Here is a 25,584-nt window from a genome sequence, read left to right as displayed (position 1 = left end):
CTTATGCAATGCCCCCAGTAGTAGTGCCCCTTATGTCCCCAGGAGTGATGCCCTTTATGAAGTGCCCCCTTTACAATGCCCTCATTAATAGTGCCCCCATTAGTAATATCTTAATGGTAATGCCCCTGTGTAGTATTGCCCCCAGTAGTAACATTGCCTGTAGTAATGCCCCCAGTTGTTTAGCCCCTGTAGTTTAGCCCCATGTAGTTTGCCCCAAGTAGTAATGCCCCCAGTGGTTTAGCCCCTGTAATTATGCCCCCAGTAGTAATACCACCCAGTAGTTTGCCCCCTTGTAGCTTAGTCCCCCTGTAGTTTAGCCCCCCTGTAGTAATGCCCCTATAGTTATGCCCCCAGTAGTAATGTGCCCCTGTAGTTATGACCAGAGTAGTAATGCGCCCCTGTAGTTATGCCCCCAGTAGAAATGTGCCCCTGTAGTTTGCCCGGAGTAGTTAGCCCCTGTAGTTTAGCCCCATGTAGTTTGCCCACAGTAGTTTGCCCAAAGTAGTAATGCCCCCCAGTAGCTTGCCCCCTTGTAGTTAGCCCCAGTAGTTAGCCCCAGTAGTTTAGCCCCATGTAGTTTGCCCGCAGTAGTTTGCCCCAAGTAGTAATGCCCCCAGTAGTTTAGCCCCCTTGTAGTTTGCCCCTTTGTAGTTTAGCCCCCAGTAGATTGCCCTCAGTGGTTTGCCCCCTGTAGCTTGTCCCCAGTAGTTTGCCCCCAGTAGATTGCCCCCAGTGGTTAGCCCCCTGTAGCTTGCCCCCAGTAGTTTGCCCCTGTAGCTTGCCCCCAGTAGATGCGCTGCTAATACAGTCACACATGTAAAAAAAAAAACACCATACTTACCAAGCCCAGCTCCGCATCCGACCGCAGTGATCCTCCTGGCGTCCGACTCCCCAGCACTATGAGAGAGACGTCATGACGTCTCTCTCATAGCGCGCACTGACAGAGCCAGGAGCCGGAGCTCAGTAGTGAGCTCCTGCCGCCGGCTTCCGCTGTGCAGGGAAAGCCGGGCGCCCGCTGGTAACACAATCTCAGCGGGCACCCGGCATCTCCCTGCGGCACCGGCACACATCAGGTGAGGTGAGCCGGAGGAGGCGGAACTGCGTTCCGTCTCCAAGTGGAACTAACGTAACGCAGTTCCGCCCCGTTCTGGCTCACTTTAACCCCTGGGGATAAAGGAAAGAATCTGTACCTGATCACAATTCTACAGTGTAAATTCTAAACTCTTGGTTATCATTTCATATTTGTAATAATTCTACAGTATAAACCATTTACAAGATTATACCATTGGTTCCCCTCCAACACTATAGCATCACAAGTAGCCTCCATGCTTTTAAATAAAGACACCATGTAAGTATGTAGGTGATGTAATGTCACCTGACATTTACTCAGTTTGCAACACATACACAATCACAAATGCAGACTAAATCCAGGCTTGCATAAATAGTGAAACTGTGCAAGAAAATTTGAAAACATGACATCTACAGTGGCATGGCTTAGATGGGTGTGGTATGGAAGGTAGATAGTAACTAGGTCGACCACTATTGGTCGACAGTAACTAGGTCGACAGGGTCTCTAGGTCGACAGGGTCATTAGGGCAACAGGGTCTCTAGGTTGACAGGGTCTCTAGGTCTAGGGCGACATGAGATTTTAATGATTTTTTGGTGTCGTTTTCTTCGTAGAGTGACCGGGCTCCCTCTCCTTCAAACCACACATTCAGCACCTCTCACAAACCTGCCGTTTTCATCTAAAAAATATTTCCAGGATCAGACCCTTTCTGACCCAGGATGCTACTAAGATTCTTATCCACTCACTGGTCCTCTCCAGACTGTACTACTGTAATCTCCTCCTGACTGGCATTCCTGACAAATACCTCTCTCCACTCCAATCTATACTCAATGCTGCTGCCCGGCTCATTTTCCTCACCAAACGCACTACGTCCACCTCTCCTTTCTTACAAGACCTTCACTGGCTACCCTTCCCTTTCAGAATCCATTTCAAGCTTCTCACACTCGCTTACAAAGCCCTCAACCACTCCTCTCCCATCTCTGACCTTATCTCCCTTTACACTCCCACCCGTCCTCTTCGCTCTGCTAATGCATGCCGACTCTCCTGCCTACGGATTACTTCCTCCCACTCCTACCTCCAAGATTTTTCACGTGCTACACCACTTCTCTGGAATTCCCTACCTCTCCCCCTCAGACTCTCCATCTCTCTACAAAACTTCAAACGGGCTCTCAAGACCCACTTCTTAACCAAACCCAGCCAAATCTCATCCTAACCCATTGTTCCATGCTCTATATGTACCCAGTCTGTGTCACCCCTGTCTGTCTACCCCTTCCCTTTAGAAGTAGGGCCCTCTTACCTCATGTGCTTATCCTTTTTCTTACTTTAATGATCTTCAGCTGCACAAAATCCAGCAGTCTTCTGCCACCTGATACTTATTCCAGTGTCATCTGCTGATGTAACTATGTTTATTTACCCTGTACTTGTCCTATATTGTCATCAACTGTAAGTTGCTGTTTTCCTGTTTGATTATTTGCATACCGGCTCCGGGAGCCCGACCGCCGGCTTACCGACAGTGTGGCGAGCGCAAATGAGCCCCTTGCGGGCTCGCTGCGCTCGCCACGCTACGGGCACGGTGGCGCGCCACGCTATTTTATTCTCCCTCCAGGGGGGTCGTGGACCCCCACGATGGAGAATAAGTGTCGGTATGCCGGCTGTCGGGATCCCGGCGCCGGTATACTGCGCGCCGGGATCCCGTCAGTCGGCATACTGAAGACCACCCATCTGATGGGCAGGGAGTATGTGCTTGGTCTGCCCCTATTCTTCTTTCCTGCATGATCAATGGTAAAAAAAAATACTGACAGACAGAAAATGGTAGCACCATACCTGAATGAATCTATATTACTTACATGTCATTGTGATCCACTGGAATATTGGTAGAACAATTTTTATCACTGGCAAAAATTATCAGCATTTGTCATTCCTGCCCATCTCCTATATAATAGCCCAGATCTGTCACTCTGTGACTGTGTGTATAATGGTGGGCATGGCTAGGAGCTTTCATTGGGTTAGCAGCAGGTCTATCACACCCAGTCCACAGCTGATTGGGCGAGAAACGCCTTCCCACACAGGTTACATCCAATGGGAGGCTCTGCCCTCTGGCTGCAGTGTGTTCCCAGAGCAGGATTAACAATGGCGCTGATGGAGCTGCAGCTTCAGGTCCACACCCCAAAATAGGGCCACTGAATCTGCATCAACATACCCTCCAACAATTTAAACATAAAAATTGATACAAACGCGAAAAAGGGGCGTGGCCACGGGTAAAGTGGCGTGGCCACGCCCCTTTTCCTATACTTTCAATGGAAGTTTGGTGAGCCAAAAATCGGTACAGACCATAAAAAGAAGGTCCTGTACCTGCCAAAAAGCTCCAGCTGGAGGGTATGCCACTGCATCTGCAGCAAGTTTCTGCGCTGTAGATAGGGAAAAAACAATCCTTTTAGTGTCCTATTTCCTGGTGTAGTATGGCTGACCAATGGTCCCCTGACCGCCGGTCAGCATACCGACGCCAGGATCCCGGCAGGCTCGGTCTCGACCTGCGCTTGCCATGGGTTCTAGTCCCGCTCTATGGGTGTCATGGACACCCACGAGTGGAAATAGTCCCTGTTGGTCAGCAGCCTGACCGTCGGGATAGTGAGGGGGCGGGATTTTGGGGGAGGTCATGTGACCGTCAGTCTGCTGACCGCCGGTCACATGAATACCACCCCAATGTCCTGCTGCCAGTCTGCCTGCCCCCTCCGGCATCAACAATCCCCACTCCCTAGCCGTGACGCAGGTGGAACAAAAGCTGCTGTGGCCACCGGCATAGATGTGTATGATAGTAGCACAGCGGAAGGCTTTCATAGCCCTTCCTGCGCTGCATACTCTCTGAGCCCCGGAGCCTCCTCTGCGCGTGATGTCACAAAAGTGCCTCCCCGCCACAGCCGCACTCAGATCCCCAGAGGCCCTGACTCCGCAACACAGCACCTGGCCTGCCGGCCTGGATGGCTAATGTAACAGATGGAGTGGGTGATATCGCGGAGGGTAATGTCTGGACACTGAATCAATGTAAAAGGTGACAGTGCTGTGCAGTGCAGTGGGTGTGCAGTGTCACTGACACTGCACAGCACTCTCACCTTTTACATTGATTCAGCAAGTCAGTCAGTTCTGCCAGCCAGTCACTATTGTTATCGCCGGTGACAAATTATGGGACACAGCCTCTGTATCCAGTCTGTGGGGTCAATCCTATTAGGTGCGAGATCCAAAATGCAATTTGCAAATTCATTTTACAAATTGCAAATTGGACACCATGCAGAGCCCCTTGAAACCCCCCCCCCCCCCAAAAAAAAACTAGGCAATTGGAAGTTTTCAATTAGCTTAATTAGTCCAATAATTACATGTCATTTTGGGGGGTAGAAAAAGAAAGGCATCAAATTGCTTTTTTAGAATTTTTTACTTTTGTAAAAACAATGCACAAATCAACCATTTGACACTTTTTAAAAGCATCTAGTGTTTACCTTTTGCCCACTAAAATCCTTCTATATGATTTCTCTAACAAAGTTGTCACTTTTCTGGGGCCCAGGAAGGTCACCCCACTTTTCATGCATATGCATAACAATTCACAAACCTCCACTGTGAGTACCAAGAATAGGCATTTTTAATTGGATTGGAGAATTCTCTGGAGCATGCATACGTGCAAAGATCTGTGAGTTTCATGAAATAACTCGCACCTACTTGGATTAACCCCTAGAATTGATCATTTAAAAGGAGGTAATTTTTGATCCTATGGTGGATTTGACGTCACACACCCGCCCAGCATTCGCCCAGCCACGCCTGCGTTTTTCCTGGCATGCCTGCATTTTTCCGAACACTCCCTGAAAACGGTCAGTTGCCACCCAGAAATGCCCACTTCATGTCAATCACTCTGCGGCAACCAGTGCGACTGAAATGCATCGCTAGACCCTGTGTAAAACTGCATTGTTCGTTGTGCCCGTACATCGCGCGTGCACATTGCGCCGCATATGCATGCGCAGAACTGACATTTTTTAGCCTGATCGCTGTGCTGCGAACAAATGCAGCTAGCGATCAACTCGGAATGACCACCAATATACTGTAGTAAAACAGTCTTATCTTAAAAAATAATTTACCTTTAATCAGTATTCGATGTTTGTTAAAACCACAAAGATCTTTACATAATATTTTTCTCAGAGTTACAGTCTTCATTTTTGTTGTGCCTTTAATTTCAATATTATGCACTACTTAACAGGTGATTCCATGTATGTATATTCCAGTATTACAGCTATTTACAATGTAACTCTATTCAGTCTCTGAACACAAATGACCAAGAGAAACCCAGATAACTCTGGAACATACTAGCTTCTCTTAGTTTGCATGCAGTGCGGGGAACACGGGGGCAGAATACAGATCACTCTAGTGCAAAGGACATGCAGCAACAACCCCTTAGGGGGTAGAAAATAAATATGTTACATATGTCTTACAAACCGCATCATGAACCACATCTGATATCTGCATAAGTAATGCGAAATATGATCTAGGAATGGGCTTATTCTCTACGCAAGGTGCAGAATATAAATGCAAGCAGTGTGCAGTCAGTGTACATTTTACTGGAAATGTGCATTTCTATATTGGTATTTTTATAGCACCCACTTATACTTTTAAATCAAATAAGACCACCTTACTTATATGTGCAATGTACATATGATGTATATATATATATATATATATATATATATATATATTTATACACACAGTGTTATTAAATGAATGCTAAAGGACAGTGCTAGGTTGTATCCGCAACACATACAGTAAGCACATTAGTAAAATGCTATGACCAACTTTGTATACATATGTAAGCTGCATGTATACTGTACACACACACATATATATATAAAATCATCTTATAGTTGTTTATATCTGCAATGATTAAATGATGTGCAGGATATCAGTTATCCAAAACCTTGGATACGTGTCATGCTCTTTGGCCTAATTAATTAATTGTGATTTCAATTCATATGAATAAATTCCACATTCCCTATAATGCCATTGTACTTTTTATATTTAACTATTTATTAGTAAGGTTAAAGTGTCAATTCAATTAAATAATGACAGCACTAGGAAACAGTGCATGTATTGCAAAGGGGAATTGTTATTTGCATTCAAAGAACCATTTCAAATCTGTCCTGTTGAATGAAAGGTGCAGAATAGTAATCTGATTCGATTGAGTGCATTTTAACATTCAGTTGCTATTGTGTTGTGATTTAATAAGCTATGTGTGTTTTTTTTAACTCCTTTTTAAAAGTATTTAATAAAAAAGAAACAGAGGTCAGAGTCTCAAAGCAGGCAAATCGAGGTCCTCAGGCACTCATTTAGAAGCCTATCAGTACTGCATGGCAGATGAAATGTTCCCTCGCCCTGTCTCGCTGAGCCATCAAATGCAAGAATCTGACAGGTATCAGGATGCTGCTAGCTAGCTAGGTGTAGCAAGTCATTAGGAAAAGAGCATTTGTTTGGAAAATCTACATACGGGTGTGTGCGTCCCATGTCTCTTTGAATGACTACTGGAATTTTTAAAATCTTTACATACTTCAGGCTTTTTAATTAGCAAGTGGTATTAGCTATGTCTTCCAAAGCTGTATCACTACAGTATTGCTATAACAGGCGTTCCCAATAAATCACATTTCTTTTCCATGCTTACTTTGGCATATATCTATATCTATATTGTGCATTCAGACATAACAGGTTTTGGGGAATGCCTGCCTTCCAATTTTTGACCAAACCCCCAGGTTGTTACAAGTGCCTTGGATGCAAAACATGCACTAATATAGTGCCCGGTGCATCCTTTACATCCACTTCCACTGGCAAATCATATAACATCAGACATGTCATTACATGTACCACCACCCACATTGTATACCTAATCACTTGCCCATGCAAGTTACAATATGTGGGGAAGTCAGTACGTACTGCCCGGGAACGCTTTGCCATGCACAGATCCGCGATCAAGTATGCTATCTCAGGAAAAACTGCGGATCAACCAGTGGCTAAGCACTATGCTGACCTTCAGCATACACTTCAAGATTTAAATTTTCAGATCATCGATCATGTTCCCAAATCTATACGTGGCGGCGACCGAGGTGGCCAGCTTTTGCGCCTTGAAGCCAGATGGATTTATTCTCTGGACACTATTAGACCCAAGGGTCTTAATGACAAAATTGCCTGGAGTATATTTCAGATTTGAATCCATGTTTGATTAATACTACGAAGCTATAGCTCTCTTTAATCAATTAATAGCTAATATTTCCTTGAGTTTACATAAGGCCACTACGCTTCTATCTAGGTGTCTCCTGAACTTGCCCTATACATGCAATTTTGTGAATCAATTATTGAGTATAATGAAATTGAATTGTTATAGCTATCATGCATTCTATGAAACCAAAGTAATGTGCCTTTTTTAATCTGCACTGTTTTTAATCTGCACTGTTTTGTCCCAGCTGGGTGTTTGATATGCATCCAGTTTAGACTCTTATGTTTTGTTTCACTGATTATTTTTGTTTTCACCAGCCTATCCTACGTCTATCCTGAGTCCTGGTTACCGTCGTGCGCCGGTCTCCTAGGCGACCGAGCAAGCTCTAGGTATCCAGGAAATGACGGACACCGACGCAGGGTAGTGCTGACGTCACCGCACCCGGAAGTGATCACAGCGGCTCTCCGTTCACACCCACTTGCCAGCGGCGTGCATCCCGCTCGCGGGTCTTTCACTGCTTATTTAAGGTATGTTGTTACTTGCACATTGTATCACCTTGACAAAGGGGCCCCAGTGCCCCGAAACGTTGGTCACCCTATCTGTTGTTATGGATTAAAGTTCCTTTTTTCACGTCATCTACTGGGATCCAGTCTCTGAGTGCCGCTGCATGATTCTATTTGCTGTATATATATATATATATATATTATTTATATATATATATATATATATATATATGTAAGCTTGCTGGATCGCACACACCATGATTCGAACAGTTTGGTGCAGGTCAAATAATAATAAAGACAAGGCCATGTATTAATGGATACCTTAGCAGATTATCATAATTGCATGGAGAACCAGCACGCCCAATAAATAGCAAATTCAATTTAATCACCATGGAAAAAAGTTAAAAACAGCCATTTATAGTGCCACAGAATAAAGTACTTATCAGCAGTCAGCAATCTAATGTATATTCATTTGGAGTAGCAGCCTGTGACTGTCCTGTAACTGTCCGTCAACATCATTTCGGTACATGGACAGTCCAAAAATGTTGTCGGACAGTCACAGGACAGTCATAGGACAGTAATGGCTGATTATAACTTTTTTCTATGGTTATTAAATTGAATTGCTAGTTATTGGTTGTGCTGGTTCTCCATGCAATTATTATGATGATTATGATGACCTGCTATGGTATCCATTTGTACATGGCCCTGTCTATATCTATGTATATATATATATATATATTTCTCTGACGTCCTAGTGGATGCTGGGAACTCCGTAAGGACCATGGGGAATAGCGGCTCCGCAGGAGACTGGGCACAAAAAGTAAAAGCTTTAGACTAGCTGGTGTGCACTGGCTCCTCCCCCTATGACCCTCCTCCAAGCCTCAGTTAGATTTTTGTGCCCGAACGAGAAGGGTGCAAGCTAGGTGGCTCTCCTGAGCTGCTTAGAAGTAAAAGTTTAAATAGGTTTTTTATTTTCAGTGAGTCCTGCTGGCAACAGGCTCACTGCATCATGGGACTAAGGGGAGAAGAAGCGAACTCACCTGACTGCAGAGTGGATTGGGCTTCTTGGCTACTGGACATTAGCTCCAGAGGGACGATCACAGGTTCAGCCTGGATGGGTCCCGGAGCCGCGCCGCCGGCCCCCTTACAGAGCCAGAAGAGCGAAGAGGTCCGGAGAAAGCGGCGGCAGAAGACGTTCCTGTCTTCAAATAAGGTAGCGCACAGCACTGCAGCTGTGCGCCATTGCTCTCAGCACACTTCACACTCCGGTCACTGAGGGTGCAGGGCGCTGGGGGGGAGCGCCCTGAGACGCAATAAAAACGATATAAAAACCTTATATGGCTAAAAAAAATGCATCACATATAGCTCCTGGGCTATATGGATGCATTTATCCCCTGCCAGTTTCCTGAAAAAAGCGGGAGAAAAGGCCGCCGTGAAGGGGGCGGAGCCTTTCTCCTCAGCACACAAGCGCCATTTTCTTTCACAGCTCCGCTGGAAGGACGGCTCCCTGACTCTCCCCTGCAGTCCTGCACTACAGAAACAGGGTAAAACAGAGAGGGGGGCACTATTGGCAGCTAATATATAAATACAGCAGCTATAACAGGGAGTAACACTTATATAAGGTTATCCCTGTATATATATAGCGCTCTGGTGTGTGCTGGCAAACTCTCCCTCTGTCTCCCCAAAGGGCTAGTGGGGTCCTGTCCTCTATCAGAGCATTCCCTGTGTGTGTGCTGGGTGTCGGTACGATTGTGTCGACATGTATGAGGAGGAAAATGATGTGGAAGCAGAGCAATTGCCTGTGTTAGTGATGTCACCCCCTAGGGAGTCGACACCTGACTGGATGGTAGTAATTAAAGAATTACGTGACAATGTCAGCACTTTGCAAAAAACTGTTGACGACATGAGACAGCCGACAAATCAATTAGTGCCTGTTCAGGCGTCTCAGACACCGTCAGGGGCGCTAAAACGCCCGTTACCTCAGATGGTCGACACAGACCCTGACACGGATACTGAATCCAGTGTCGACGGTGATGAGACAAACGTAATGTCCAGTAGGGCCACACGTTACATGATCACGGCAATGAAGGAGGCATTGAACATTTCTGACACTACAAGTACCACAAAAAAGGGTATTATGTGGGGTGTGAAAAAACTACCAGTGGTTTTTCCTGAGTCAGATGAATTAAATGAGGTGTGTGATAAAGCGTGGGTTTCCCCCGATAAAAAACTGCTGATTTCTAATAAATTATTGGCACTATACCCTTTCCCGCCAGAGGTTAGGGCACGTTGGGAAACACCCCCTAGGGTAGATAAGGCGCTCACACGCTTATCAAAACAAGTGGCGTTACCGTCTCCTGATACGGCCGCTCTCAAGGAACCAGCTGATAGAAGGCTGGAAAATATCTTAAAAGGTATATACACACATACCGGTGTTATACTGCGACCAGCGATCGCCTCAGCCTGGATGTGCAGCGCTGGAGTGGCTTGGTCGGATTCCCTGACTGAAAATATTGATACCCTGGATAGGGACAGTATATTATTAACTATAGAGCATTTAAAGGATGCATTACTATATATGCGAGATGCACAGAGGGATATTTGCACCCTGGCATCTAGAATAAGTGCGATGTCCATTTCTGCCAGAAGAACGTTATGGACGCGACAGTGGTCAGGTGATGCGGATTCCAAACGACATATGGAAGTATTGCCGTATAAAGGGGAGGAGTTATTTGGGGTCGGTCTATCGGACCTGGTGGCCACAGCAACGGCTGGAAAATCCACCTTTTTACCCCAGGTCACCTCTCAGCAGAAAAAGACACCGTCTTTTCAAACCCAGTCCTTTCGTCCCTATAAGGGCAAGAGGGAAAAAGGCCGCTCGTTCCTGCCCCGGGGCAGAGGAAGGGGAAAAAGACTGCATCATGCAGCCTCTTCCCAGGAGCAGAAGCCCTCCCCCGCTTCTGCCAAGTCCTCAGCATGATGCTGGGGCTCTGCAAGCAGACTCGGGCACGGTGGGGGGCCGTCTCAAGAATTTCAGCGCGCAGTGGGCTCACTCGCAAGTGGACCCCTGGATCCTGCAGGTAGTATCACAGGGGTACAAATTGGAATTCGAGACGTCTCCCCCTCGCCGGTTCCTGAAGTCTGCTCTACCAACGTCTCCCTCCGACAGGGAGGCAGTATTGGAAGCTATTCACAAGCTGTATTCCCAGCAGGTGATAATCAAGGTACCCCTCCTACAACAGGGAAAGGGGTATTATTCCACGCTGTTTGTGGTACCGAAGCCGGACGGCTCGGTGAGACCAATTTTAAATCTAAAATCTTTGAACACTTACATAAAAAGGTTCAAATTCAAGATGGAGTCACTCAGAGCAGTGATAGCGAACCTGGAAGAAGGGGACTATATGGTATCTCTAGACATCAAGGATGCTTATCTCCATGTCCCAATCTACCCTTCTCACCAAGGGTACCTCAGGTTTGTGATACAAAACTGTCATTATCAGTTTCAGACGCTGCCGTTTGGATTGTCCACGGCACCACGGGTCTTTACCAAGGTAATGGCCGAAATGATGATTCTTCTTCGAAGAAAAGGCGTATTAATTATCCCTTACTTGGACGATCTCCTGATAAGGGCAAGGTCCAGAGAACAGTTAGAGGTCGGAGTAGCACTATCTCAGGTAGTGCTACGTCAGCACGGGTGGATTCTAAATATCCCAAAATCACAGCTGATTCCAACAACACGTCTACTGTTCCTAGGGATGATTCTGGACACAGTCCAGAAAAAGGTGTTTCTCCCGGAGGAGAAGGCCAGGGAGTTATCCGAGCTAGTCAGGAACCTCCTAAAACCAGGACAAGTGTCAGTGCATCAGTGCACGAGAGTCCTGGGAAAAATGGTGGCTTCTTACGAAGCGATTCCATTCGGAAGATTCCATGCAAGAACTTTTCAGTGGGATCTGCTGGACAAATGGTCCGGATCGCATCTTCAGATGCATCAGCGGATAACCCTATCTCCAAGGACAAGGGTATCTCTCCTGTGGTGGTTACAGAAGGCTCATCTTCTAGAGGGCCGCAGATTCGGCATTCAGGATTGGATGCTGGTAACCACGGATGCCAGCCTGAGAGGCTGGGGAGCAGTCACACAGGGAAGAAATTTCCAGGGCTTGTGGTCAAGCATGGAAACGTCTCTTCACTTAAATATCCTAGAGCTAAGGGCCATTTACAATGCCCTAAGTCAAGCAAGGCCTCTGCTTCAGGGTCAACCGGTATTGATCCAGTCGGACAACATCACGGCTGTCGCCCACGTAAACAGACAGGGCGGCACAAGAAGCAGGAGGGCAATGGCAGAAGCTGCAAGGATTCTCTGCAGGGCGGAAAATCATGTGATAGCACTGTCAGCAGTGTTCATTCCGGGAGTGGACAACTGGGAAGCAGACTTCCTCAGCAGACACGACCTCCACCCGGGGGAATGGGGACTTCATCCAGAAGTCTTCCAAGTGATTGTAAACCGTTGGGAAAAACCAAAGGTGGACATGATGGCGTCCCGTCTCAACAAGAAACTGGACAGATATTGCGCCAGGTCAAGGGACCCTCAGGCAATAGCGGTGGACGCTCTGGTAACTCCGTGGGTGTTCCAGTCGGTATATGTGTTCCCTCCTCTTCCTCTCATACCAAAAGTACTGAGAATCATAAGAAGGAGAGGAGCAAGAACGATACTCGTGGCTCCGGATTGGCCAGGAAGAACTTGGTACCCGGAGCTGCAAGAGATGCTCACGGAGGACCCGTGGCCTCTACCTCTAAGGAAGGACCTGCTACAGCAGGGACCTTGTCTGTTCCAAGACTTACCGCGGCTGCGTTTGACGGCATGGCGGTTGAACGCCGGATCCTGAAGGAAAAAGGCATTCCAGATGAAGTCATCCCTACCCTGATCAAGGCCAGGAAGGATGTAACTGCAAAACATTATCATCGCATTTGGCGAAAATATGTTGCGTGGTGTGAGGCCAAGAAGGCCCCTACGGAGGAATTTCAACTGGGTCGTTTCCTACATTTCCTGCAAGCAGGATTGTCTATGGGCCTAAAATTAGGATCCATTAAGGTTCAAATTTCGGCCCTGTCGATCTTCTTCCAGAAAGAACTGGCTTCAGTGCCTGAAGTTCAGACGTTTGTCAAAGGGGTACTGCATATACAGCCTCCTTTTGTGCCTCCAGTGGCACCTTGGGATCTCAATGTAGTTTTAGGGTTCCTAAAATCACATTGGTTTGAACCACTTGCCACAGTGGATTTGAAATATCTCACATGGAAAGTGGTAATGCTGTTGGCCCTGGCTTCAGCCAGGCGCGTATCAGAATTGGCGGCTTTATCCTATAAAAGCCCTTACCTGATATTTCATTCGGATAGGGCGGAATTGAGGACTCGTCCTCAATTTCTCCCTAAGGTGGTTTCAGCGTTTCACATGAATCAACCTATTGTGGTACCTGTGGCTACTAGGGACTTGGAGGACTCCAAGTTGCTGGACGTAGTCAGGGCCCTGAAAATATATGTTTCCAGGACGGCTGGAGTCAGAAAATCTGACTCGCTGTTTATACTGTATGCACCCAACAAGCTGGGTGCTCCTGCTTCTAAGCAGACGATTGCTCGTTGGAGTTGTAGTACAATTCAACTTGCACATTCTGTGGCAGGCCTGCCACAGCCAAAATCTGTAAAAGCCCATTCCACAAGGAAGGTGGGCTCATCTTGGGCGGCTGCCCGAGGGGTCTCGGCTTTACAACTTTGCCGAGCAGCTACTTGGTCAGGGGCAAACACGTTTGCTAAATTCTACAAATTTGATACCCTGGCTGAGGAGGACCTGGAGTTCTCTCATTCGGTGCTGCAGAGTCATCCGCACTCTCCCGCCCGTTTGGGAGCTTTGGTATAATCCCCATGGTCCTTACGGAGTTCCCAGCATCCACTAGGACGTCAGAGAAAATAAGAATTTACTTACCGATAATTCTATTTCTCATAGTCCGTAGTGGATGCTGGGCGCCCATCCCAAGTGCGGATTGTCTGCAATACTTGTATATAGTTATTGTTACAAACAAATCGGGTTGTTTATTGTTGGAAGCCATCTTTTCAGAGGCTCCTACGGTTTTCATACTGTTAACTGGGTTCAGATCACGAGTTGTACGGTGTGATTGGTGTGGCTGGTATGAGTCTTACCCGGGATTCAAGATCCTTCCTTATTATGTACGCTCGTCCGGGCACAGTATCTTAACTGAGGCTTGAAGGAGGGTCATAGGGGGAGGAGCCAGTGCACACCAGCTAGTCTAAAGCTTTTACTTTTTGTGCCCAGTCTCCTGCGGAGCCGCTATTCCCCATGGTCCTTACGGAGTTCCCAGCATCCACTACGGACTATGAGAAATAGAATTATCGGTAAGTAAATTCTTATTATACAGTATATAGCTTTGTTTTAATGTCCATTTTAGGATAGTTATGAGGCATGATAATGGTTGCTCTGTAATAGTCTGTGTGCAACTTTGCAAAGGGCAGATGTGCTCATCACATGCTCCATCAGCTCTGTCAGGTCCCAGAACTGTGAGGGGGCGTGGCCAGGTGGGGAGGTGTGGCCAGGCTACCTCATTAGAAAACATAAAATGATAAATTCGTTTATGTGCGGCCACGAAGCAAGCGTGCACCATTGGCAGATCCGGTGGGCAGAGGGCTGCCGAACGCTCCTCCCTTGCATCACATAGGGAGAAAGAAAACCGACAGCTGGAGAGAGAGGCTGCTGCAGCAGCAGTGTCTTCTCTCTCCCAGCCCGAAGTGCCGCTTGTGCCCATGTCCTAGTTCAGTGAATTACAAGGGACTAATTGGTCAGTCTTAGCAGCATAAGTTTACTGTGCTCGTCAGTCTTACATGTGTCACCTCATTGATTGTAACTTCTGACCGAATTAAGCTTTTTATAAAAAGACAATGAATTCTGGATCAATATTTTTAATAAAGACATGAAAAAGCACATTTGTGTAATGAGATTCTCTTTAGTAATTCATTTTAGGCAAAATGAATGCAGGAATAAAGATTCTTAAAACTTCAGCCTCTTTCTCTCACCGCTGTAGTAGCTATAGATATATTACTACAGTTACAATAAACAAATGATGTCATGCTGCAGTGCTCTTATGTATCACTTTGTTGTTGATACTATAATAAATGTATGCTGTTCTTTTCATTTTCTATTTTTCTATACACTATGCAATGCTAAAGAGCTGAGTTATTAGTCTTGCTTGTTTCTTGTTGGGAATATATGTTTTTAAGATGAGTATCCTGGCATACATCATCTGATTCCACATTAGAATGAGCTAATGTCTCTCCATCTAAAAGTTTTACACTACATAACCGCAAAGTTCTATTACAGGAAGTGAAATGTCATTTCTTACCATGTGCCACCCAGCCATGTTTACATTGGTCACAGGTTCTCAGGTTAATCTTCCCAGGCTGGAAACATTCGCATGTGCAATTTACAAGTGTACATCGGATGGCCTGCAGGAGAAAGAATAGAGATGAATTGATCAAGTAATCCACTGGACAATTTATGCTTCTGCAATATGTATGAGTTGTTGTAGATTATGGAAAACATAATGCAATCAGCTATTAGTATTATTTGTGGGGGACGACGACAAAAGATGGAAACATTTAATAAGCAAATCAAAAAGATTGGGGTCATCTGAGAATATACCATTGATCGGACTTAGTTGTATGTAAAGTTTGAAAAATACCAAAGTTTCTATTTGTCAAGATGCTGTCCAATAATGTTTAAGAGGGGTTGGCAAACACATCCCTCCAACTGGTCACTAATACCCCTTTCTAATCGATAACACGGGTTCAGTCTAGGTTATTGGACACGCCTTCAAGAAATGGGAGGCAAAGGTTATCCCTTTGCCTACCATGTCTCTATTATATAATTACAGTACTATATACCAAAAGGGATGAAGCACTTAATTTGGGCTCAGTACTTGGACTAGACTATGAAGAGAGCAGGTGACCAGATCACAATTCTGATCAAGTGCAACACACAACAAATTTTCTTTATAGCTGGACAATGGAGCAATTAAAACAAAAATGCAGAATTGGCATGTTCGCTTTCACCAAGCACAACTTCACATAAATATAGTACAACATTTTTAAACTAAAGACAATTTAAAAATGAAGCAATGATCACTACACCAGACTGGGACAAAAACATATTATAGTCACAGTTATGCACACACTGGATACAAAGGGGGGTATTCAATTTTTTGAAAAGTCAGTTGGGAGTCTGTTTTTTTCTGATAGACAGGAAAAAACAGACACCCAACCGACTTTTCAAACAATTGAATTCCACCCAATGAATCCAAAGTAAATGTGTAATAGAGAGAAATTGACTGCATCATGAAAACCAAACAGCATGTGTTACATTGGTCGACTAACATAAAGCATAGTCACCATGGATCTCAATTCAATTTCACACAAATTCTTAATTATGTTTTCAAACCTGGATGCAGCAAAACTGAATTAAAGCAAAACCAAGCAATGATTACTGTAATAAGCCAGGCACTATTATAGCGCAAGGCTGTGCACACTGACATGGCTGGGTCCAGCCTAACTTGCTTTCAGCTGAATGGTTGACACAACATATATGTCATTACATCCTACGAAGTATGCAGATGTGTTTATAGAAACAATGCCATCTGCTATATTCTGTTGCATCAGTCTATGGGGTCAATCCAATTACCCAGAAATGCATCGTGGGTGTGAGTTAGTGCAACAACAGCCGCACTTTACAGCAGCCTGAACTTGCACAAAACTGCTCATAGCCCCATAGGGCTGCAAACAAAATTGTGTGAATTCGAACTCAGAACGGGATGCGAGATGCGGTCCAGTTGCCAACGTTTTTAACGCCCCGGTAGTGGCAACGCGCACCCTTCGTGGATAATTGGTGATCAATGATAACTGTAATAAGACCGGATGCTACAAACGAGGGGGGAGTAGAAAATAAAAGTACATTTTCTCCATACTCTCTAAGATAAAAGATTTAAAGAAAACCTCTACTCTTACTTAATGGCCCTCATTCCGAGTTGTTCGCTCGGTATTTTTCATCGCATCGCAGTGAAAATCCGCGTAGTACGCATGCGCAATGTTCGCACTGCGACTGCGCCAAGTAACTTTACTATGAAGAAAGTATTTTTACTCACGGCTTTTTCTTCGCTCCGGCGATCGTAATGTGATTGACAGGAAATGGGTGTTACTGGGCGGAAACACGGCGTTTCAGGGGCGTGTGACTGAAAACGCTACCGTTTCCGGAAAAAACGCAGGAGTGGCCGGGGAAACGGTGGGAGTGCCTGGGCGAACGCTGGGTGTGTTTGTGACGTCAACCAGGAACGACAAGCACTGAAATGATCGCACAGGCAGAGTAAGTCTGGAGCTACTCTGAAACTGCTAAGTAGTTAGTAATCGCAATATTGCGAATACATCGGTCGCAATTTTAAGAAGCTAAGATTCACTCCCAGTAGGCGGCGGCTTAGCGTGTGTAACTCTGCTAAATTCGCCTTGCGACCGATCAACTCGGAATGAGGGCCAATGTTTGTAAGTAAAATGTCGTAGTACACTGGAGGTAAAAAATGGTGGTACAGTATGTGTATAGAATAAGAAGTTAATGTATCTCCATTCAGAGGCAAACGCAGGATTTAGTCAGGGGGTTTCCGTGGGTGTGCATGTGTATAAAATATATATATAACCAAAGAAAAAGGCGGCACTCGGAGTCTGTGATTCAATCATATATTGGTGCAAAAAGCAATCATCAATGTTTCAGGGATAAGTTCCCCTTCTTCAGCTCCTGAAGAAGGGGAACTTATCCCCGAAACGTTGATGATTGCTTTTTGCACCAATATATGATTGAATCACAGACTCCGAGTGCCGCCTTTTTCTTTGGTTGGATATTCCAGGGGGTGAAAGTAAAGCCCTCTGTTGAGGAGGGCACCGGAGCAGGACATATCCCTCAGCGGATACTTGGAGTGCCGGGGCAGCAAGGAATGTATGTATATATATATATATATATATATGGGATGCAGTTAAAATGCTGGCTGTTGGGATCCCGCTGTTCAGGAGACTAACACCGGAATCCTGACAGCTAGTGAAATGTGGAACGAAATCCTGACATCCATAGGGTATATACACTGCTCAAAAAAATAAAGGGAACACTTAAACAACACAATGTAACTCCAAGTCAATCACACTTCTGTGAAATCAAACTGTCCACTTAGGAAGCAACACTGATTGACAATCAATTTCACATACTGTTGTTCGAATGGAATAGACAACAGGTGGAAATTATAGGCATTAAGCAAGACACCCCCAATAAAGGAGTTGTTCTGCAGGTGGTGACCACAGACCACTTCTCAGCTCCTATGCTTTCTGGCTGATGTTTTGGTCACTTTTGAAAGCTGGCGCTGCTTTCACTCTAGTGGTAGCATGAGACGGAGTCTACAACCCACACAAGTGGCTCAGGTAGTGCAGCTCATCCCGGATGGCACATCAATGCGAGCTGTGGCAAGAAGGTTTGCTGTGTCTGTCAGCGTAGTGTCCAGAGCATGGAGGCGCTCCAGGAGACAGGCCAGTACATCAGGAGACGTGGAGGAGGCCGTAGGAGGGCAACAACCCAGCAGCAGGACCGCTACCTCCGCCTTTGTGCAAGGAGGAACAGGAGGAGCACTGCCAGAGCCCTGCAAAATGACCTCCAGCAAGCCACAAATGTGCATGTGTCTACTCAAACGATCAGAAACACACTCCATGAGGGTGGTATGAGGGCCCGACGTCCACAGGTGGGGGTTGTGCTTACAGCCCAACACTGTGCAGGACATTTGGCATTTGCCAGAGAACACCAAGATTGTCAAATTCGCCACTGGTGCCCTGTGCTCTTCACAGATGAAAGCAAGTTCTCATTGAGCACATGTGACAGACGTGACAGAGTCTGGAGACGCCAAGGAGAACATTCTGCTGCCTGCAACATCCTCAAGCATGACCAGTTTGGCAGTGGATCAGTAATGGTGTGGGGTGGCATTTCTTTGGAGGGCCGCACAGCCCTCCATGTGCTCGCCAGAGGTAGCCTGACTGCCATGGTTCCGGAATGAAAGATAGATAGTGTCTAGTTAGACAGTCAATAGATAGACACCATATGTTAGACAGACATTAGGTCGACAGGGTCAAAAGGTCGACAGGGTCAAAAGGTCGACATGAGAATGGTCGACATGAAAAAGGTAGACACCATGGGGGGTCATTCCGAGTTGTTCGCTCGCAAGCTGCTTTTAGCAGATTTACTCACGCTAAGCCGCCGCCTACTGGGAGTGAATCTTAGCTTCTTAAAATTGCGAACGACGTATTCGCAATATTGCGATTACACCTCTCTTAGCAGTTTCTGAGTAGCTCCAGACTTACTCGGCATCTGCGATCAGTTCAGTGCTTGTCGTTCCTGGTTTGACGTCACAAACACACCCAGCGTTCGCCCAGACACTCCTCCATTTCTCCAGCCACTCCCGCGTTTTTCCCAGAAACGGTAGCGTTTTTCCGCACACACCCATAAAACGGCCAGTTTCCGCCCAGAAACACCCACTTCCTGTCAATCACACTACGATCACCAGAACGATGAAAAAGCCGTGAGTAAAATTCCTAACTGCATAGCAAATTTACTTGGCGCAGTCGCACTGCGGACATTGCGCATGCGCACTAAGCGGAAAATCGCTGCGATGCGAAAAAAATTACCAAGCGAACAACTCGGAATGACCCCCCATGTTTTCTGCATTTTTGTGGTTTGTGTGGATAGTTTTGTCATCTGGGACCCCCAATTGTAGAAAGGCATACCCTCGCGGGGCTCGCTTCGCTCACCACGCTTCGGGCACGGTGGATCGCTGCGCTCGCCACAAGGTTTATAACCAACTCTATGCCGACATGGATAGAGAAAGTATGAAATAATCCAAAAACATGTTACATTTTAAAAAAACATTTGTCTATCGTTTTTATGTCGACCATTTTCATGTCAACCTTTTGACCATGTCGACCTGCCGACTTTTTCCATGTCGACCTTTTGACCATGTCGACCTTTTGACCCTGTCGACCTAATGTCTGTCTAATATATGGTGTCTATCTATTGACTGTAACTAGACACTGTCTATCTATCAAACGGATAGGGACTGCCATTAGGTACTGAGATGAGATCCTCAGTCCCCTTGTGAGACCATATGCTGGTGCGGTTGGCCCTGGGTTCCTCCTAATGCAAGACAATGCTAGACCTCATGTGGCTGGAGTGTGTCAGCAGTTCCTGCAAGACGAAGGCATTGATGCTATGGACTGGCCCGCCCGTTCCCCAGACCTAAATCCAATTGAGCACATCTGGGACATCATGTCTCGCTCCTTCCACCAACGCCGCGTTGCACCACAGACTGTCCAGGAGTTGGCGGATGCTTAAGTCCAGGTCTGGGAGGAGATCCCTCAGGAGACCATCCGCCACCTCCTCAGGAGCATGCCCAGGTGTTGTAGGGAGGTCATACAGGCATGTGGAGGCCACACACACTACTGAGCATCATTTTGACTTGTTTTAAGGACATTACATCAAAGTTGGATCAGCCTGTAGTGTGTTTTTCCACTTTAATTTTGAGTGTGACTCCAAATCCAGACCTCCATGGGTTAATAAATTTGATTTCCATTGATATTTTTTGTGTGATTTTGTTGTCAGCACATTCAACTATGTAAAGAACAAAGTATTTAATAAGAATATTTCATTCATTCAGTTCTAGGATGTGTTATTTTAGTGTTCGCTTTATTTTTTGGAGCAGTGTATATATATATATATATATATATATATATACACACACACACACACACACACATATAAATACACATACACACATATAAAATAAATATATATATATATATATATTATAGACATACATACACACTTCATATACCTCATAAATTACTGGTGGTATACATACCACCAGGGGCTGCGAGCGGGAGTTCTGTGAGGAGGGCGGGAGCTGCTGTGGCTGAACTTCCACGGCCAGCAGCTCCCCCAGACTTTCACTATGCCGTGGGGTACAGTACGTACTGTACCTCTCTGCTGCAGCAGCTCCGTGGTCACGATCATGGCTTTTGCTGAGACGAAGACAATGCTGTCTCCGTCTCAATAATATAACATTTGGCTCATCGGGGGGGGGGGGGGGGGGGGGGGGAGGGGGTTTCCAGGTACTCGGAAACCCCCCCTGCGAACGTTACTGCCATTTAGGACTGCTTAACAACACATTTTTTATTTTATTTTTCCAATTATATACAATGGGGTCTATTCATGAAGCAGTGAAAAGAGTGGAAAAGTGAGCCAGTGTAGAAGTTGCCCATGGCAACCAATCAGCCAGAACAACAGAGAGGGTTAGCTGGAGGTGGGGCGACAATAAGCAGGCTCAATGAGGCAGAGCTGAAAGCATACAGAAAGATAAAGTAGGGAAGGAGCAGGAGCTAAAGGATAGAGGATAGAGAACACAGGACAAAGGAGAGGTGAGGGGATAATGCTGTTTGGTTGAGGGGAGAGTGGGAGACCTGGATGGTGAAACATGCAGCCGCTGGCGATCGTGTGAGCCAGTGGAGAGTACGGCAGGAGCAATTCAGCAGAATAATATTAAATTGGATAAGCAGACAGCGCTAGCACCTGTGAAGCCAACAGGCTCAAAGTTAGTGCATGTGACTGTATACCGTTTTTTTATTAGATCTTACACTATATGTTAAATACACCTCAGTCTTTACCCTGTCCTAACCCGCCCTCTACTCTTTCAGGTTCCGCCCCCTTTTTTGTTTTTCTGTCTTTTTTTTAGCTGCTTTGACCCCACATCACTTTTGCGGAGCACTGGGGGGGTCCTTTCAGCATTTTGCTATGGGGCACAGAAAGGTCTAGTTACGCCTCTGAATAGACCCCTATGTTTGATAAAATATTATATTGATGTCTTCTTCACCACATGACAGATGCAGCCCAGGTTGGAAGGACCATGGTTTTACAAGAGGGCAGTTTTAGATCACAAAGGCTTGATGTTTATGTTCAATCGAAATAAACTGTTTATGCTCTGTGCTTAATTTGTATTAGTAATAATATACTTCATCATGCCAGGTGAATTCTTAAAACTCATTTTAGTTACAGGTGCAGAAGTTATTAATAAGTCTTCATTACAGTCAGTGTATCACAAAAGTGTGATATCATCCCTTTGCCCAAATTTGATTTACACCAGAGGATGGAATTTGTTTAAAAATGTCAACAAAATGCATATCTGGATATTGTTGTCATTGCCCAAGTTCAAAAAAGATATTAAGAATTTATTTACATCATAAGCAGAGGTGTAGCTAGGCGCCATGGTGCCCAGAGCAAGGGTATGTTTTGGCACCCCCCTTCCCTTTACTGCCGTGTGGTGGCATGTTACATTTGAAAAGAAACAATATGCGTGCACTATATAAATAACTGGTAATAATAAATAAATAATGGCTTCATTGGAAAGGTACAAGGCCACAGAATAGTACCAATTCACATTACACCGCACAGTAATATCCATTATTCAAATTACACCACACAGTAGAGTCCCTTATACATGTTACACTATAGATGGGCCCCTTATAACATTACACCATACTAGAGCTGCTATGGAAGTAGTTCTATTTAACTATTTACTTGTTTAATTCAAATAAATTAAAAACACTATCTATGCCCCCCCCCCCCCCACCTCCTCAATGAAAATAGTGCATCAATGAAAACAATGCACCAAAATTGTAGCAGCTAGGGCAAAAAGAACTCCGGCATGTGCCGGCTGTCAGTGTCTCCTGCTGTCGCCTGTGGCCTGCCCTGTACCCTACCTAGTCTCCGTATCTGAGTCAGTGTGCACCCCTTCTACTTCTCATCCTCATGCTCTGCGGCTGCCTGTACACTGGCTCACGGGAAGGAGGGGTGGCGGGCGGGCGGCAGCGCGGCCTCTAACTTTTTTAGCGTCTGGAGCTTGCGCTCCACCGGAGCCACCCTTGCTACACCCCTGATCATAAGTAATATTTTTAAATATTTTGTGAATATTAAACCTTTAACAAATGTTAAAGGTTTAAAAACTGGTTGCTAGTTAGACACAATTTTGCAAAACATAAACAAAAAATAATAAAAGTAATCCATAACACATTTTACTTTCACACATCTACTCAGTTGGCAATGACTTAAAATGCCTTCAGAATCATTATAGTTCAACTAGCAAGACAACTCTAAGTTTACGATATTAAGGTAATGTCAACATTATCCACATTTCAGGCTCAATTCATATGTACAGTATAGAATTTCCATCAAGTCTGCATCTAGACTCAAAGTAATACTGGGATGCAGCTTGTAGACAGTGTTGGCCCATCCCCTAACTGGTTTCTAGCAATGGTCTGCTATCTGTATCCAGGCACACACCGATCTGATGTTCCTGCAGTAAGTCATTCTCATCCCAGCACTGGTTTATAACTCATCTGCAACACCACTGTTTAATACTAGTAACTTCCATGGAATAAATTATCCTGTCATACACGGTACTTACAGCACCCCCCTTCATCATGTAAACTGTTCGATCGCTCATTTTCCAAGCTATATAAGTATGTATTCCTGATTAACGGAAATAGTAATATGAAATATATTACCAACGACATCTGCTGATGAAGCAGGAATAATATATGTGTCTGTAGGTTAACAGTGAGGAAGAAAGGAGATCTTGCTGAAAGGTCTAGATTCATGTTCAATAGTTTATTGACTTGATGATATATCACGTCTGCACTTGTCAGTAATGGTGTCTCTCTTTAATATGTTCACTAATTAATGAACTCTATAATTAATTGCGCTGCTGCACCACTGAAAGTTACAAAGGGACAGTCTGAAGTTAACCCTTTCTCATTTACTGTATGCATTTTAAGGCAAGCAGTTGTTTCTGTGACTAAAAAGTAATGCAGTAAGCAACTACTGCTCTGCAAACTCTGACCCAGACTGCTTGTACGTCAGGGCTTATGTTGGAAATGTGAATTGTGATTGGATATATAACAGCGTCAGGGGGAGGGGAACTGTAGGATCCTGGAGGTCAGGATACTGACGCCGGATTCCCGACATCAGCTGAAATACCGGCGGTCAGAGTCCTGACCACCGGCTGGTTACCCCTCTTGCGTGGTGGTCAACGCCACGACCCGGAGGGGAATAGAAACCTGTGGTTCACAGCCGGGATCCCGCCTGTCGGACTTCCGGCGTATGTCTCCTGACCGCGTACTGATCCCAGGGGGATTTGTCCTTCAACTACTTAATATGACACTATCCAAATCATTGGGGTATATTTTGGCAGGGTGTGGAACATTACGTAGATAGTCACTAGGATGAACCCATATGCTTGACATGCACATGGCTGACAGAGTCTATTGGTCAATATGTAAAAGATAGACACCTGAACAGGTCAACAGGTTCAAAAGTTCAACACAGTGAAAAGCACGGAAATAGTCAACAATAAGCTGGTCGACACAGGGTTTTTTTTATTTTTGTGTGTCATTTTGTATGTTGAACCATGTAAAAGCCAAATTAGTGGAACTGTGTACCCTCATGGGCTAACTTCACTCGCCGAGCTTCGGACAAAGTGCCTCTTTCTGCTACCACTGCGTTTGGCACAGGTTACTATTCCCAACTGTAGTCCACATGGATGGTAAAGTCAGAAAAAGTTTGAGAAAAAGAAAATAAAAAAAAATCCTTTTGACAGTATGTGTGTCGACCACTGTCATGTTGAAAATAGAAAACTGTTGACCTTTTGAACCTGTTGACCTTAAGCACTGCTGACCTTTTACATGTCGACCTTTTGTACCTCTCAACATAATATATGTCGACCATATGTGGTCAACCTATCATTTGGATACCTACGGTATTTATGAGTCATGAAAGTGCTATTCTTTTTTTTCTCACTCTTTGCAGCGATAGAAAATCTATTTATCATAATAAAAACATTGCCGTGGCAGTACAGCGATTCCCAGTACTGTACGTCAGTGATACTGTCTGGCTGCTGTAATCACAGAATTAGGGGGTCATTCCGAGTTGATCGCTCGCTAGCTACTTTTTGCAGCCATGCAGACGCATAGTTGCCGCCCACTGGGGAGTGTATATTTGCTGTGCAAGCGTGCGATCGCATGTGCAGCCGAGCGGTACAAAAATAGTTTGTGCAATTTCTGAGTAGATCAGAACTTACTCAGCCCTTGCGATCACTTCAGCCTGTCCGGTCCCGGAATTGATGTCAGACACTCGTCCTGCAAACACTTGGACACGCCTGCGTTTTTCCAACCACTCCCAGAAAACGGTCAGTTGACACCCATTAACGCCTTCTTCCTGTTAATCTCCTTGCAATGGGCTGTGCGAATGGATTCTTCGTTAATTCCATCGCACAGCAACGATCCACTTTGTACCCGTACAATACACCTGCACATTGCAGTGCATACGCATGCGCAGTAGTGACCTGATCAATGCGTTGCAAAAAACGGCAGGGTGCGATCAGTTCGGAATGACCCCCTTACTGCATTACCGGCCAGGTGGGACCCACTCTACTCCTCACTCGTGACCTGGCACTGAGGGGTCACACAGGAGCACTGCACCTGAAAGCCATGTGTAGTTTTCACAGGATTTAAGATCTTCTCCCTTTGATAAATAGGCCCCAATGACTGTGAAAGCCTTGATTTTTAGAGCAGTCATAATTTGGAAAATAGGTACACAT

At 45.4% G+C, this 25,584-nt stretch overlaps 1 protein-coding gene across 3 annotated transcripts in view; it reads right to left on the bottom strand.

Moving 5' to 3' along the window:
* Window positions 1-25,584, bottom strand: part of BNC2 (basonuclin zinc finger protein 2) — an 843,848-nt gene that overhangs the window by 148,935 nt on the left and 669,329 nt on the right. For all 3 annotated transcript variants that reach the window (XM_063914188.1, XM_063914186.1, XM_063914187.1), the window contains one exon: window positions 15,211-15,313. In XM_063914188.1, the coding sequence (XP_063770258.1) occupies window positions 15,211-15,313 (103 nt within the window). The remainder of the gene's footprint in view (window positions 1-15,210; window positions 15,314-25,584) is intronic.

The sequence above is a fragment of the Pseudophryne corroboree genome, chromosome 1 (assembly GCF_028390025.1).
Source record: "Pseudophryne corroboree isolate aPseCor3 chromosome 1, aPseCor3.hap2, whole genome shotgun sequence".
Taxonomy (NCBI): domain Eukaryota; kingdom Metazoa; phylum Chordata; class Amphibia; order Anura; family Myobatrachidae; genus Pseudophryne; species Pseudophryne corroboree.
Note: the sequence above shows the minus strand (reverse complement) of the source record. Positions and strands in the feature narration are given on the sequence as shown.